The 16,954-nt window shown below is 37.5% G+C and overlaps 1 protein-coding gene across 1 annotated transcript in view; it reads right to left on the bottom strand.

Annotated features, from left to right (window-relative positions):
* LOC307186556 (collagen alpha-6(VI) chain) overlaps positions 1–16,954 on the bottom strand; it is a gene marked incomplete at its 5' end in the record, with an annotated part of 110,335 nt that overhangs the window by 47,990 nt on the left and 45,391 nt on the right. Inside the window, 4 exons of the mRNA XM_079921790.1 lie at positions 279–341; positions 7,958–8,020; positions 10,041–10,103; positions 11,985–12,020. Of these exons, the coding sequence (XP_079777916.1) occupies positions 279–341; positions 7,958–8,020; positions 10,041–10,103; positions 11,985–12,020 (225 nt within the window). The remainder of the gene's footprint in view (positions 1–278; positions 342–7,957; positions 8,021–10,040; positions 10,104–11,984; positions 12,021–16,954) is intronic.

The following is a 16,954-nucleotide window of genomic DNA, read 5'->3' as shown; positions in this document are numbered from 1 at the left end:
GGAAAGAAAGGAAGGCCTGCCCTAGAACAGTCCCCCTTCCCTGAGATCCTCAGCTGAGATTGGGTGTAGCCCCTTGTGAGATGATGCTGAGCTGGATTCTCATCTGGGTCCACACCCATGTCCTTAAATGCTGCTGGCTCTCTAAGAACCAAGCCAGGGTATAGGAGCAATGAGATATGTTCTCTTTTGTGTTGAAAGGGCTCTGGCTAATATAACCAGACACACTTCCCTTGAGGAGAAAACCTCAGCTTTGGTGTGTATAAAAGAATGTGACTTACTTTATTTCCTTGGCTTCCCACACGGCCTTGACTCCCTGCCTCTCCTGCTGGTCCTGGAAGCCCCTAGAACAAAACAAGGGGTGCAAATATAGCTGAATATAAAGCAGCTTTCCTTGAAACATTCTGTGTCTCTTCTAAGAGGAAAATAAACCACAGATGGGAAAAGAGTTACGGCTTTGGAAAAAAGTATCACAGCTGTCAAATGAAGACTAGTAAATAAAAGAAAATTAATAAAGTAATTCAGGCCAGATGTTGCCTAAATGATTGTATTTCCCTGTGAGTCTTCTCTTCGAAAGAGATTTTAGTTTCTCACTGTTTTGCTCTTATAGCAGATGTTGCTAAAATGTCTAAAATTTGAAGAAGGCATTTCAGATGACGTTTGCCTTGGACTGTATTATTCCTGTTTCCTCGTTTTGAAAAAGCATGCTGTTGTTAAGGTCAGCTTATCTTTATTTGAAAATAATATGATTAATACAATAGAAAACTCAAGGAACTTTACTAAAGATAATTAGCACTCATAAGATATGTTCAGGTGGTACAAGATAAATATTCTGACATCATTTTCTCTTTCCTAGAAAAGTTAGAAAAGTAAATGTAAATAAATTTCCATTTATCAATATGAGAAGAAAACTGTAAAATACTCAGAATAAATTTAACAAGAAAGATAAAAGACCTACATAAAGAAAGTTTTAAGATTTTACTGAAGAACATAATAACAAAATTCAAACAAATGGATAAATATACCATGTATCAATATAGAAAGTCTATTTGATATAATAGAAGTCTCTAATATTCTAGAAAGCATACTTTCTTGGAACAGCTTTAGAGTTGAACATTAAAAAATTCCAATTCAGAGGCAGCCCAACTGCCTTCCTATGCTATTGACACTTGGGATTGGATTTTTTCTTTGGGATATCCAAACATATGGCAACAGATATCTCTTTTGGTTAAACTGTTTACAGGTACTTGTAAATAGTCCAAACACCAGTGAACTGAAATCATTTTCACATTTTTTTTGCCATGGTTACTATAATTTAAAAATAAATAAACCAAATCTGTATAATAAGCATGATACTTAGTAAATTAATTTTATGAGAAAAAATTTAACATTAACCTTTTCATCTTTTAAAGAATTAAAGATGTAATAAGTTGAACATAAAAAATTTCCTAATAGGAAAGATTGTTGAACAATGAGTTAGTTACTAGGAAAGATAATAATGATCTTCCCACAATCTTCCATTTTCCCCTCTTCTTCATCTTAAAAAAGAAGTCTCAATTTCTTCATCCTCCAAAGCTCTTAACCCTTTCCCTTCTTTTACTTCCATCACTGCATGGAGCTCCCATGACCTGCATGTTCAATCCAGTTGACTTTTTTCTGCTCTTACCTTACTTGAATTTGATCATGTGTTCTTTGAAACTTTTCCATTAACTTCTGTAACACCAAGTTACCATGGTCTTCCTGGCTCCTTTCTGGTCTGTTCTCAGTAAACTTTGAAGATTCTCTGTCTTCTATTTGCCTCTTAAATCTCCATGTACCCCAGGGCTCCTCTAACCTTATTTTCTCACTTCATCCCCTTTTCCTGAGTCACACCGCATATATTTTCACATACCACTTCCACAAAATGATTCCTAAATATATGACTCTGGTCCAAACCACTCAACTGAACAGCAGAATCATCTATTAAAATGCCTATTGGGTATTTCATAGGAACTGGTTACCAAAGAAAATCATATTTGCCACCAGTCACACTCAGTCCTATTCTTTTCATAAGGAATGGTGCCACACTTTACTTCTCTTGAAACCCAATCCAGAAACCTAAGAATCATCCTAGACCCCTCCCTCTAGTTCATCTCTCAAAATCAATCAGCTACAAGTCCTACAGGTTCTATCCCCTTTCTGTATCCATCTCTCTTCCATTCCCATGGCCATCACCTACGTTCAGGCCCTTCTTGCATTCTTGCCTGAATTCCAGGCTTCCCTGAATGTAGCCTGGCCTCATTCTAATCCATTCTCCTTTCTTTTTCTCTTTTGATTTAAAATGTCAGGCTGACGATGCTATCGCTTTGTCTGAAATTCTGAATTCTCAGTAGATTTCAGAATAAAATTGAAGGTCTTTATTGATATGTAAAATCCCTCAAAATGTGGGTATTGCATGCCTCTGCAGTCATCAGTCACTCTATGGTCATGCTCATCAAACCATCTGAAGTCCCCAAATTCTTCCCATTGTCTTATGTCTCCACACTTACACAAGATGTTCCCTTAGCTGTTCCATTTTCCCATCTAGGGAGAGGTACAATCTCCCTTTCTTGAAAATCTTACTTTTAGCATCACTGTTTCAAGAAGAAGACCTGAACTCCCTGGCTGAATTGGGCCACATAATTGTCCCACAGATTCCTCTACTCTGTAGGTAGTTGTTCATTTATTTCTCTCATCCACTAGATGCCAGCCTGTACACTCCTTGAAACAAGGGGCACATCTTATTGACTTCATATCTCTGGAACTTAGTATTGTATGTAGAACCAATCAATCCACCCATCCATTTCTCTATCTATCCATCCACCTATCCAGGAATGGTCCCCAAGAGGGATGAAATAGTGTGTTTAGCTTGTTGGTCTTCCATATGATTTTTTCATGTACTTCACATGTACATGAAACGTACTTCTGAAGTAGAGAGATTTTAATTGTCCTTGACAATAAGAGGTATATTGGAAATCTTGCTTAAGAACTCACTTTTTGTGCTTCCTTCAGACATAATGAGTTCTATGAGATGAAGGAGATTTCTCAGAGATTACTTCCTGTATAGTCCCCACAAGCACACACAAGCACAATGAGAGATAATCTTGTTTGAAAGTCCTTCAAAATAAAAGATTTCTTAGATGGATGGATGGAAATGGACAGTCTTGTAATTAGAATATCAGAAAACCTGATCCTGTTTCCTGTGCAGAATCACACAAAGTACCAAACCAGGGTTTGTGACTGCTTGAATGGGGCTTAAACGTCAGTGAATTGTTACCCAGATATATTACCTCCTCAAATACAGCTGGCTGTAAAAGGGACTATGTTTGTAAAGGAAAGAAGGAAAATTCCCTGCCACCCCTAAGATATCAAGAGTCAAAAATTTGCCTGGATCTGAGATCAAGAGAAGCTGTGGAGTATAAAAAGGAGCTCAGGGCATCTAAAGGGAAAGAGCATTAGCCAAATCTCCATTGGCTCTTTTGTAATGACAGCCTTTTATTGAGCATTTATTTTGTGGAAGGCACTGTACTAAGAGGTATATATTTATATATAGGCTTCTTCAATCCTTACAACAACACAATGAGATACATGTTTTTTTTAACATCTTTATTGGAGTATAACTGCTTCACAATGGTGTGTTAGTTTCTGCTGTATAACAAAGTGAATCAGCTATACATATACATTTATACCTATTTCTCCTCCCTCTTGCATCTCCCTCCCACCCTCTCTATCCCACCCCTCTAGGTGGACACAAAGCACTGAGCCACGAGGCTGCTTCCCACTAGCTATCTATTTTACATTTGGTAGTTCAGATACATATTCTTAACACCATTTTACCACTCAAAAACAGATTCTCAAAGCATTTAACCACAAATCAATCAGTTAATAAGAGGATGAGATGGGAACGCAACCTGATTCTGACTCTAAAGACTGAACTCTCAGCCACTCTGTCTGCTGTTCTGAGGCCCATGTCTGGGACAGGATTCCAAAACTCTTACCATCTGTGCACCAGCTGAGACTGGAGTTTTAAAAATGTGAATCTCCAAGCTTGATGCAGGAGGCTGGGGCCAGATCTAACCTCCAACATGGGGACTTGGGCTGGGGATCACGTTCCCTTTGAGACTCTGACACAGAGTCCTTGGCAAGCACAACTGCTTAAGTGAGGATAGAAAGGAGGTGTTTAGAGGAGGTGCAAATGTTTTAAAAATGTCCTCAGGTAGCATCTTATCACAAGGGATTGTACTAGGAGTTTGGGATAAATGGCCGGGGCACTGCCAAGAACACTTTGACTTTGGGTGGGATATGGCAGGGCAGGGGCAAGAGGTGTGGGTTCTTCCCATACTTAAAAGGAATCTGGATCAGTTTTATGGGGGTAAAATCTTTTCTACACTCACAACCAGCAAATATCATGCTGGGATGGAACAACTCAAGGAGATTAAATGCTCAGCTTCTGTAAGAGTCAGATATGAGCTAAGTCTGAGAAATAAAAATCAAGAGACCAGCAAGGGGTGAGCTAATGCAAGAGCAAACCCCAAGACACCTGAGAAGATGCTGCCCTGGATGGTGCTAGTGTAGGAGATGGCCCCCAACCTCAACTTCTGATCCTTTTGCATGCACCCTACACTCCATCCACATTGAACCATTTATGGTTTCCCAAACTCACCTTGATCTTTTTTCAGACAACCTGGTTCCTTTCCTGTGCCTGCCTCTCCCTTGGTCACCTGGAAAACACCTCCTTATCCTGCAAAAGCTAAGCCACTCTCTTCCTCCTTTAACTTCATCCATTCTCCCACCACTCTACCTTGGGTGTAATTCTATTTTAACATTCAGTACATCACATCTCAATTATTTGTTTGCATGAGTTTCCTTTATGAGACTGGGAGCACTTGAGGCTAGGGTCTATGTTTCATTCACCCTTTTATTTTACTACAGGGCCTGACACACAGGAAGTGCTCAGTACATGTTTGTCAAGTGAGTAAAATAAATGGTTGATGGATCATCCAATCTGGATTATGCAGAATGATGAAATTCAATGACTGCAATATAGATTATATATTGTTATAGTGTTACTATTATTATGGCCTTCTTTGGATTGGCATTAGCATGCTTTGGGCATAAAATGAGCCTGTTAACTTAGGTAATGTTGATGCAATATAGTAGTAAAAACATTTATATGATGCGTATTATATTGCAGGCACTGTTCTAAGCTCTTATATATATTAAACCATTTAATTTTCACAACAATTCAATGTGGTATCTATTATTACTATTCTCAGTTTACAGCAGGGAAAACTGAGGCACAGAGAGGCTAAATAATTTGCCCAAGGCCACACGGCTAGGAAGATACAAACCTGGCAATCTAACCCAGGCAGGCTGGCTCCAGACTCTGTGCCCTTGACTACTATGCTATGCTTTAGAAAAATAACAACAGAAACTATACTTTGTATCCCAAATTTGCACTGAATAATTTCAACCTTTCTTGATATTTCATGTGATACTTGATATTTCATATAATATTTCTAAGTATTTAAAGAATAATTCCAGCTCTAACTGGAATTAGTATTTTACATCTTATTTTCCATTTCTTTTCTAAGCATTGGTTATATTAGTGTAGGACTTGAAGGTAAACCAAACAAGAAAGGAACAAAGGAAGGTACAAAAGAATATGCCATTCCTTTCAAAGTTTTCTTCTTTCTCATTGTACCATGGACTGTACTTCTTTTATCTCATAGCTATATACTTGGCTGGATTAGCACGTGTGATCTAAGCCGAATTCCCCAACAGTGCATAAATTAATAAGTCTTCAGAACACTGTCAACAGAAGTCACATCCCTTTTTCTAAATGTACATCCTAAGAAACACTTTAGAGCCTGCAGTTAGAAAACACTCATGTAATTCCATTCAAGAGGCTGGTCCTTGTGCTGTAAAACATTATGAAGCCTATGTCAGTGAATTTATAGAGCCAATAAAAAATAATACTCTCTTGTCTATCTGATTGTGTTTGTCTCCCATGGTTTTCCTTTGAAAGCAACAATGTTGAGATCTAATTCATCACCTCCTGAGCACAGAAAATTCTATACATCTTTGAAATGGCACTTTCACTGTTTTGACAAGGATATTTCCAGAAAAGCAATCAAAGAAAGAAACACATTTTCCAGCCAGTTAAACGGAAGAGCTAGGCTACAGGGAAGTGGTGCCTTTTGACTAACTCTGGTGATGCCAAGAGGCTGGATGATTTATGACTATGACCATTCCTGCCAAGGTGAGATTAAAGGGGACCCTCTCATAGAAGTATGCTACAGGGCAAATGGAATACCTTATTTGAGTAATAGCCACTTGGGTACAATTTTGGATTCTAGAGTGAGGGAATTACCAAGCTCTTTGGATTTCAAACCTTTTACATCTCAATATTTCATATAAACAGATGAGATAATCACCACATATATGTTTCCTTTGGCATTTACTGTTTTTTTTTTTTAAATCCCGATTTGTGGTGCCAGCAATGATTCAAGGATGTGAATCCAAAATAGCTACATTTCATCAGTTTAGTCCTACATGAAATTTTAAAGTTTTCATGCTTTTTGAAGGGGCACATTCATCAAAATTAGGAACAAATATCATTATGAGCAGGAATTAATATGCTTTAAAATATTGGGTCATGAGATACAAGTTCATGCAAATAGCTTCTAAAAAATTTTGATGATGAACATATCCACTTAAGCATTGGACCACTGCCCAGTTTAACTAATGGACACAGAGTAATGGATTCCCTTTACCTTCATGTTAGCCCAGAGCACAAGTCCCAACTGAGACTCATTCATTCATTTACTGATTAATTCATTATACAAATGTGTGTGGAAGCACTCTTATTCTGGGCTCTGGGACAAAGTCCTAGCCATCACAGAGCTTACAGTCTAGAAGGGAAGACACACAGCTAAGCAAATAAGTATATTCTATGATAGCAGGTAGTCAAGGACCAGATCATGTACAGGGACTTGCTACTCAGAGTGTGGTCTCGGGACCAGCAGCATCAGCATCACCTAGGAGCTTGATGGAAGTGTAGCATCTCAAGCCCCATCCCACAACTACTCAATCAGAATCTGCATTTAAAAAAAAATAATTTTATTTATTTATTTATGACCATGTTGGGTCTTCGTTGTGGTGTGTGGGCTTTTCATTGTGGTGTCTTCCCTTATTGGGGAGCACGGCCCCCTAGGTGCATGGGCTTCAGTAGTTGTGGCTCATGGGCTCTAGAGCGTAGGCTCAGTAGTTGTGGCACACGGGCTTAGTTGCTACGCAGCATATGGGATCTTCCCAGACCAGGGCTCGAACCCATGCCCCCTGCATTGGCAGGCGGATTCTTAACCACTGCGCCACCAGGGAAGTCCCCAGAATCTGCATTTTAACAAGTTCTCTATGTGATTATTATGCACTTTGAAGGTAGAGACGTGCTGATATTGGACAGTTCATTCCCACTGCTGGGTGTGTATGTTAGACCCACCTGGAGAGAATTAAGATTTAAGTGGTCTGGGGAGAGTTCCAGGTGGTAGAGTATTTTACAGTCATCCTGGGAGATTCTCATGTGTGGTTAGTTGAGGACCACTGAAGTAGGTTGTATTCTGGGTGCAAAAGGAAGCCCCTGAGGACGGGGATAAGGAAGTCATGTGACCTGATTTACATAGAGGAGGAATTCTTAACCTCATAGTAATGGCTGAGCTGCCATCTTCTACCTCTGTGTCTGATTCTGACATAACGACACCCACTCCGTAAGGTAGGGAACAGAATGTGATGTGGCCACCACATCGACCCCCAAAGTCAAACTTCATACACTTTGCTGGTTCACAGGCAGTAGATAACTCCATCTGCAGGGAGGAAACCATAAGGACATCCACATTCAAGCCAAGATCAAAGCCAGATGCAGTCACTGTCTCTCATTACATACCTGGGGACCTTTACTTCCCAGACCTCCTTTTTCTCCTTTCATACCAGCCTCTCCTCTTGGGCCCTACAACAGAGAATTAAAGCATTATTCTCTCCCTAAAAGAGAATACTAGATTATTAACTTGAATATTAAAAATGGAAAAGCTAAGTCAGTAACGTGGACAGAAATTAGAAAGAGAACTTCACTCATGGTTTTGGTTCTGTCTTGGTCGGTCGAGCTCTCCCTCTCTGCAAGGATACAGGGTCCAACCTAGCTCTTAAATGGTTGGGCATTTGTAGTCAAATTGAAGAAATACTGAAGAGCCGAATTTTCCGGTATTGCTTTCTAATTATCCTAAGCATGTTTGTACTCAAAATAAATGTATTTCTTAAGTTAAAAAAATAACTCTTACTTATGTAAATCTGAAACTGGGATAGTTAAGTGGATTTTCTATTTAATGACCACACTGAATACTAAGACATGGCACATGGTAAGATGAAATTTAGATAATTCTACTTCTGTAATATTATGTTGACTATTAACTTTGGCTTCATATGTTATGCGGAGGAACCTTCATGCTGTGCTTGGTTTTTGCATCTCCTTTTAAATTATGTCATAAAAAAGTAAGAGTCTATAAAATGGAAGAAGAGATGTAGTATTATTTGTTTAGTATGAAGTAAAGCCAGCCAATCTATTGAAATGCTTCCCTACGATCTCAGTGGCAAATATTTCTCACTTGAAGGTAAGAAAAGTGAACATTCCTCAGCTGCCAAGTAAGACAAAGAAAAGCCATTGAGTCAGAAAGAGACAGAGGTCCCAGGGGCAGACTGTTTACTGCTCTGAAATCTTGGTAAAATGTGGATTAAGTTTCTCCTCTGATGTCTAAGAATATTTTGCCCAACTTCAGTGCAGCAGGCTGTTAACATATAATAGTTACTTCAATTTTTTTAATCTACGTGAACTAAAACTTTGAAAAATTGCAGGACCATTGCTTATCCTGCATTTGCCAAAGAGCAAATTTACTTCTCAGATTTCAAAAGTAAAAGTTTGGAGAGAAAAAAAAATGTTCTAACTTTCTTATATCTGACCTTTCTTTCACCTCAGCATTTTTGAGGACTTCCCTTCCCTTCTCATGATTATTTTAGGCTACATTTTGCTCTTTCTGGCACATGCTTCTTTTCCCCTCATATAATCAGGGTAAGAGCCAACCATGGCTTGTTCCTTGCAAAGGAAAAAGTGCTTGAGGCAGCTCCCTGGAGAAGTGAGCTAGAAAGATGACTATAGATAACCCCGCTGAAGACCTCAGCTCTATTTGGAACAATTCTTTCCTAGGCTAGAGTCACTTTTTCTACATCACAGGCATCCAGATATATAACACTGAGCTCTTACTTGCTAAATTGACCAAAATTTCCAGTTTTGAGGCTCAGTATTTTCCTTGGTTTGTCTCCCTAGGATACAGTAGCCAGCTTGGACCCTGTCCTGGACTAGCCAGCACAAGGACCACTACCCAGCATGTTCATTCCCTTTCCACCTCTTGACTGGGACAAAACTCAGATAAAGGAGACCAAATGCTGTACAAGTCAAGACTGTGTTGCTTCCTTACTTTACTACCCCGAAAACACTTGAAACATCTGTACTTCTGCAAGGCGGTTGGAGGTATTCTATCAAGGCTTCAGATTCTTCTTTCCATTCTCAAAGCCTGACTAGTCTTTTTTTTTTTTTTGAACATCGTTATTGGAGTATAATTGCTTTACAATGGTGTGTTAGTTTCTGCTGTATAACAAAGTGAATCAGCTGTACCTACATATATATCCCCATATCTCCTCCCTCTTGTGTCTCCCTCCCACACTCCCTATCCCACGCCTCTAGATGGTCACAAAGCACCGAGTTGATCTCCCTGTGCTATGCGGCTGCTTCCCACTAGCTATCCATTTTACATTTGGTAGTATATATATGTCCATGCCACTCTCTCACTTTGACGCAGCTTACCCTTCCCCCTCCCTGTGTCCTCAAGTCCATTCTCTACGTCTGTGTCTTTATTCCTGTCTTGCCTCTAGGTTCTTCAGAACCATTTTTTCAAAGTCTGATTAGTCTTGATACGTACCTGAGGACCCTTAAGTCCCAGTGACCCTGCAAGTCCGTCTGGGCCTGGGTTGCCTGTTTTCCCCTGTGGGGAGAGAGAAATCAAACTGTTAACATTGTTTCCTGAGAAATTTTGTCTTCTTTATGTGCAAGATTCTAAATATTTTTCCAATCACAATGGAAGTGCAGAATCTTTGCAAAAAATATGAAAAATAAAGGTAAATACAACAAGGGAAATAAAAATCTTCTAGGGGCTTCCCTGGTGGTGCAGTGGTTGAGTGTCCGCCTGCCGATGCAGGGGACATGGGTTCGTGCCCTGGTCCGGGAAGATTCCACATGCCGCGGAGTGGCTGGGCCTGTGAGCCATGGCTGCTGAGCCTGAACGTCCGGAGCCTGTGCTCCGCAACGGGAGAGGCCACAACAGTGAGAGGCCCGTGTACCGCAAAAAAAAAAAAACTTCTATAATCTCATCAAGCTGAGATAACCACAGCTAATATATTGGTGTATTTGCTTTCATTCTTTATACACACGCATGTGTGCACGTGCACACACACACACACACACATCCCTTCTTTTCCTATAATACTTGTTATATACTGTATCAAACTTGGGTGTTGGCCTGAAAAAACTCACAATTTACTCCATATTTTCTTAAAAAATCTCCAGGCATCTTACACTGTATTTATATCCAAATAGATTGAATATCTAGGGACCAAAAGTTGAGCATTCCCTTCATATTGCCCTTGAACTCTGCCACAGATAAGAATTCCAAATAAGATTAAAAAGTTTAATTTAGACTATTGGATAGCTTAAGTTTACATCTCAGTTGTTACACAGTTAGATGAGATTAAATGTCCCTCACTGATGCTTTTCCTAGAAATCATAAAGAGGAAATTTCTCAACACTTTCTCTTCCCAATCTCATTTCATTCATTTCACGCCATTTTTCTGGATCCACTCTCCATTTTGTTGCAGTCTAACCTTGAAAAAAGTGTGTGCAAGTGTGTGTGTATGTGTATGTGTGTGTGTGTGTGTGTGTGTGTGTGTGTGTAACATCTGTGGATGGTAAATTCTTAGTCTTTGTCTATCTGAAAATGTCTGTTTTACATTCATTCATAGTTTAACTAGGTATAAAATTCTAGGTTAACAGTTATTTTTCTTCTGCACCTGCAAAACATTACTTTGTTGTTTTTGGTATGTTTTATTGTTGAACAGAAGCCTGCTGCAATCTAATTGGTTATTCCTCTCACGGGTAAAAGTGTCTTTTCTCTCTGGTAGTGTTTAAGATGTTTTCTTAACATTCTGGAGTTTTACCATGATGTGATTGTGAGTGAATTTGTTATTTATCCTCATTGTATTTTCAAGCTGAAGATGTGTGGTTCCTCAATTTTGTAAAATCTTAGTCACTGCTCTTTCAAAAATATTGCAGTTTCATGTATTTATTTATTAATTATTTATTCATGATACATTTATCACTAATATGTACAAAGGGGATATGATATGACAGTTGGTATGGTCAAATTTTGAACAAAACCTTCAGACTATCTAATTTGTATTAAGGTTTTACTGTACTCTCAGTTAAAAAGGGGTTTGTGCAAATTATAAGTAAGGTTCAGAGTTAACTGAACAAAAATCTAAAAGAAAGATCACTCACTGAATTACTAGAGTTTGTATCAATACTTGAAATCCAGACAAAGTTAAATTTAATGATAATTGGGCCAAGTGTTTTCTCTTAACTTTAATTTTTAGAGTTTTTAATTAAAGTGCTCAAATTTTAATTTTCTTTTAAGGTTTGAATTCTTTAAATTGTAGCCTAAAAGTTTTCCAAAATTTGATTCTACAACCATTATTATCAAAAAGCAAAAGAAATTTAGGCTTGGAAGAGACTTTCCAGAGTCTATTCAGGCTCCTTGACTAGACACAGAATATTTATCATTTACAGTTAAGAAAAAAAAAAATCACTGTACCTGTGGGCCTGTATGTCCCCTCTGGCCATGAACTGCCTACAATAGGGAAAAAAAAGGTAGATATCTTTAACTCTGAAAAAATGCTTTTTTATGTTTAATTTAAATTAGTAATGGACACCTTAAGTCACTGACATTAAAAGAAAAATTCCCACATACTGCTTTATATTATCCACTTCACCATGAAAGCAAAATGTTGCCAACTCTGAATTTCTATCCTCAGGCAATAGGTAATTAAAACTATAGATAATGTAAATCTATAAATATTTGTGAGAATAGACTGTGGTCAATAATTTACCCTCCACTAAACTACTACTAGAACTTGTCACAAGCACCAAAATTGGCTGATTTGAATTGTACTTTTCATTTTTCCAAAGTACTACCAAGTAAGCCAGAAATCAGGAGTAGAAGTGGTCAAAAGGCAGGAAGCCAGAGGAAACACTGTGAGAATTAACTTTATGAACTTTATTATAGATTAATTTCAGAAGCTAATGATAGCCAAACTAATTTTATCCCCCTCCCCTTCAAGAAGCCAAATATGCTTACCTGTCAAAAATGAAAGAATCATCTTAAGCAATCAAGAGTTACTCAATTCAATATGTTAATAAAATATTCAATCAAAAAAAATGGATTTTTCCTACTACTCTCATATATAAGGTTAAGGTCTGAGTATATTCTAGATCACTATTTCATAAATCTGGGAATCAAGAGACAAAGATATTTTATTGTCTAACTTAGGATCTCTCAATAAGGTTATAACATCCAGGATTTACAAAATTCAATAAATATCAGACAATAATTTCTTGATGGAAATTTGAGATATTCAGGTCAAATTTCTATGTGAGGTCAGTATTGCAGACTTTAAATTCTTCTAATCATATTTCAGTCAAAATCTATTGTTATTTCGGAAATAGACTATGTGTCTGGGGAAATGGTTGGAGGCCTATTTCTTTAAAACCTGAAGAGTTATCTTGAGATGAAAGTCTAAACCTCCCTATCAGAGGGATGAAGAGCAGCTCTCTCTACTCTTTTTACACAAGGGTTTATCTTTTCTAGTTCAATTCACTGCAGTTTCATTCAGAGAAATATATACCTAAGATCTACTATCTACAAAGCATACAGGATGGGAACCATAGGAGCATAAATATGACACACAGTTCTTGACCTCAGAGGACCCTCACTCTCTGGGTTAGTGGGTAGGAGATAAATATTACAAATATTTATGAGGCAGAATATGTCAAACAGTATAAGAAAGGGGAAGACAGAATTATGGGTTTCTCCCAATCGAAAAATGGGCAGAAGATCGAAATAGACATTTCTCTAAAGAAGACATCCAGATGGCCAACAGGCACATGAAAAGATGCTCAACATTGCTAATTATTAGAGAATTCAAATAATTAGCAAATCGAAATTAAAATGAGGTACCACCTAACACTGGTCAGAAAGGCCATCATTAAAAAATCTACAAATAACAAATGCTGGAGAGGGTGTGGAGAAAAGGGTATCATCCTACACTGTTGGTGGGAATGTAAGTTGGTGCAGCCCCTATGGAGAGGTTTCTCAAAAAACTAAAAATAGAGTTGTCATATGATCCAGCAATCACACTCCTGGGCGTATATCCAGACAAAACTATAATTCAAAAAGATACATGCACCCCTAAGTTCATAGCAGTAATGTTCATAACAGCCAAGACATGGAAGCAACCTAAATGTCTATCAACAGATGAATGGATAAAGAAGCTGTGGCACATATATATGATGGAATATTACTCAGCCATAAAAAAGAATGAAATAATGCCATTTTCAGCAACATGGATGGACCTAGATATTATCATATTAAGTAAAGTAAGTCAGAAAGAGAAAGACAAATACCATATGATATCACATGTGGAATCTAAAATTGGAGACAAATGAACATATCTATGAAACAAGCAGACTCACAGACATAGAGAACAGACTTGTGGTTGCCAAGAGGGAGGGCAGGTGGGGGAAGGATGGATTGGAAGTTTGGGATTAGCAGATGCAAACTATTATATATCAAATTGATAGACAACAAGGTCCTACTGTATAGCATGGGGAACTATATTCAATATCCTGTTATAAACCATAAGGAAAAAGACCATATATATATGTGTGTGTGTGTATATATATATATATATATATATATATATATATATATACACATATATGTATATATATCTGAATCACTTTTCTGCACAGCAGAAATTAACATAACATTGTAAATCAACTATACTTCAATAAAATAAATTAAAAAACAAAGAAATATGGGTTTCAAAAAAATCAATCATATCCACTTGGTCATTTCAGGAAAATCTTCCTAGAGAAAGAGATTTTTGAGATGGGTTTCACAGGATGTGTAGGAGTTTTACAGGTAGAGAATGAAAGAAATCTTTCTAACAGAGACTACAGCCTAAGTAATGAAGCAGAGTCTGGAAACTAGGAAGAGTGTTTGATAGTCTGGGTCAAAGGTGAGAGAAAAGGGGAGTAACAGGGTTACTAGGCTGAAAATAGTAAGCTGAAGGGTTCATCTTCCATTTAACAGAAACCACAGGGCTTCTTGGAGCAGGAAGTATATGTGCTTAGACTTGGGCTTTAGGTGGATACATCCAGTTGTGGTAGGAGAAACCGAATGCAACCCTATATTCAGGCAAAGTAAGGGATGTGGAACTTGTTTTTACATCCAAAATCTTTCTCTGGTTCACTGTCACAGTTTATTGAAACACTATCAATAAACGTTTGTTCTCTGTCTTTCACTTGTATTTAATAAAAGAAAAAACAAAACAAAGAATTGGAAATGTGAGGTGGTAATATTTCTTGACAGTAAGAGATATATAATTCTCAAAGAGGAAAGAATGATTATTAAAAAAAATTAAAAATTAGGAGGTTAGGGTATGTTTGTGATACATATTTTAGCTTATGATGATGTTTAGACATTGACTCCCTGCAATGAAAGATGAGGACATAGTATTTTGGAACTTTCCCCATACCTTTTCCCACTTTTCTATTTGCAGATGGTTTTTAGATGGTCAAATGTATAACATTTACATTTTTTCCTGTAATCATTATTTCTATGGTTTAGTCTTATTTCTACACAAAGGATCATGGGGGTTATATTGCTTGAGTTTTTGAAGGCTTGATCATATTGATTACTTATATGCTTAAAGGACATCTTAGGTAGGTATAAAGATCTTGGACCACTTTATTTCCATCAGAACTCTGTAGCCATTGTACTGCTCCCTATTGGCCCTGAATGTTGAGAAGGCTGAAGACAGACTGAATTTTCTACCTTTATTGCTTGGAAATTCTTGATTCTTCTTTTCCGTAATAAGTTTGGGAATTTCACTGCAATGTGGCTCAGTGTTGATATTTTTGTATCAGTGTTTTTCGCTGAGTCAGAGTATGCCTTTTCTTTCTGCATATTTGAGTCTTTGTTTCAAGAAGTTATCTTTTATTACATTTTTGAAATTTTTTACATTACATTTGGTGTGTTTAATAACACAAATTGTACATTTATTGGCTCTCCATTGTCAGTATTCCATCTCTAGCACTGCTTTTGTGGCTTCCTGATTACCATATGCCTGGATATATTTTCAGTCATCCTTGTTCTAATTTTTTGTTGCTTCTAATATATCATAGTTCTACACGTATTTCCTTTTCCATTGCTCCCCAAGCACTACCAGTTTGCTTTCTTCACTTTCTATTGTCTTGTCAGATCTTTAGACTCTTAGAGCAATCATTTGTCTTAATTTTTTTGGAGAACTATTTGCCAGAGTTATTCTTCTTTATCATTGAATACTTCCTCTTCTAATGAGGGTTTGTCTGTCCTTTGCTCATGTAGTTTTCCTCCTCTTCTCTTGCAATTTCTATGCATAGGTCCTGATTAATAATCATCCAATTAATTCATAATAAAACCTATTAATATTTCTGATTATTAATCACTTTTGAATAGGGCTACCCATTTACTGAATAACTGTATGGGGTGTAGCCGGACTTGTGACAGTAAACTTGATACAGATATGTTGTTTCAAACACTTTGTCACTGTGAATTATTTCTTTTACTTATGGCTACCTCTTCCTTCAAATTTTGGCCTTTAAGAGACATGAACTCACACAAAGCCCCTTAAGTCATAGTTTCTTTGAGTTGTAACCGTTACTGTTTCTTCTATCTTTGCAGCCTCCCTGGCCTAGGCTACTAGTTGTAATTTTAAAAATGGAACAGTCTTCAGTTTCTCATTATTTCTGCCTCCTCTGCTAAACTGTATTTGTATCAGTATATTCCCATATCTTCTCAAAATCTACAGTACCCCTGGATTTTGTTCATCAGCTTTTTCAGGACTAGAGCAGCTATTTTTAGATACATCTGATCCCTGATTCAGGTTTGAGTTGGTATGCGTCAGCTTCCAAAGCCTGCCTTATTAGGATCCAGATTTTAAAACAGTTGGCCAAACATGAAAAGATGTTCAACAACACTAATCATTAGAGAAAGTCAAATCAAAACTACAATGATGTATCACCTCACACAGGTCAGAATGGCCATCATTAAAAAGTCTACAAATAACTAATGCTAAAGAGGGTGTGGAGAAAAGGGAACCCTCCTACACTGTTGGTGGGAATGTAAGTTGGTGCAGCCACTATGGAGAACAGTATGGAGGTTCTTCAGAAAATTAGAAATACAGTTGCCATATATGATCCAGCAATCTCACTCCTGGGTATATATATCCAGACAAAAGAAAAGACACATGCACCTCTATGTTCATAGCAGCACCATTCATAATAGCCAAGACATGGAAGCAACCTAAACATCCATCGACAGATGAATGGATAAAGAAGATGTTGTATATATGTACAATGGAATATTACTCAGCCATAAAAAAGAATGAAGTAATGCCATTTGCAGCTACATGGATGGACCTAGAGATTATCATATTAAGTAAAGTAAATCAGAAAGAGAAA

Source organism: Stenella coeruleoalba (genome assembly GCF_951394435.1).
Source record: "Stenella coeruleoalba genome assembly, chromosome: 5".
Classification (NCBI taxonomy): Eukaryota; Metazoa; Chordata; class Mammalia; order Artiodactyla; family Delphinidae; genus Stenella; species Stenella coeruleoalba.
Note: the sequence above shows the minus strand (reverse complement) of the source record. Positions and strands in the feature narration are given on the sequence as shown.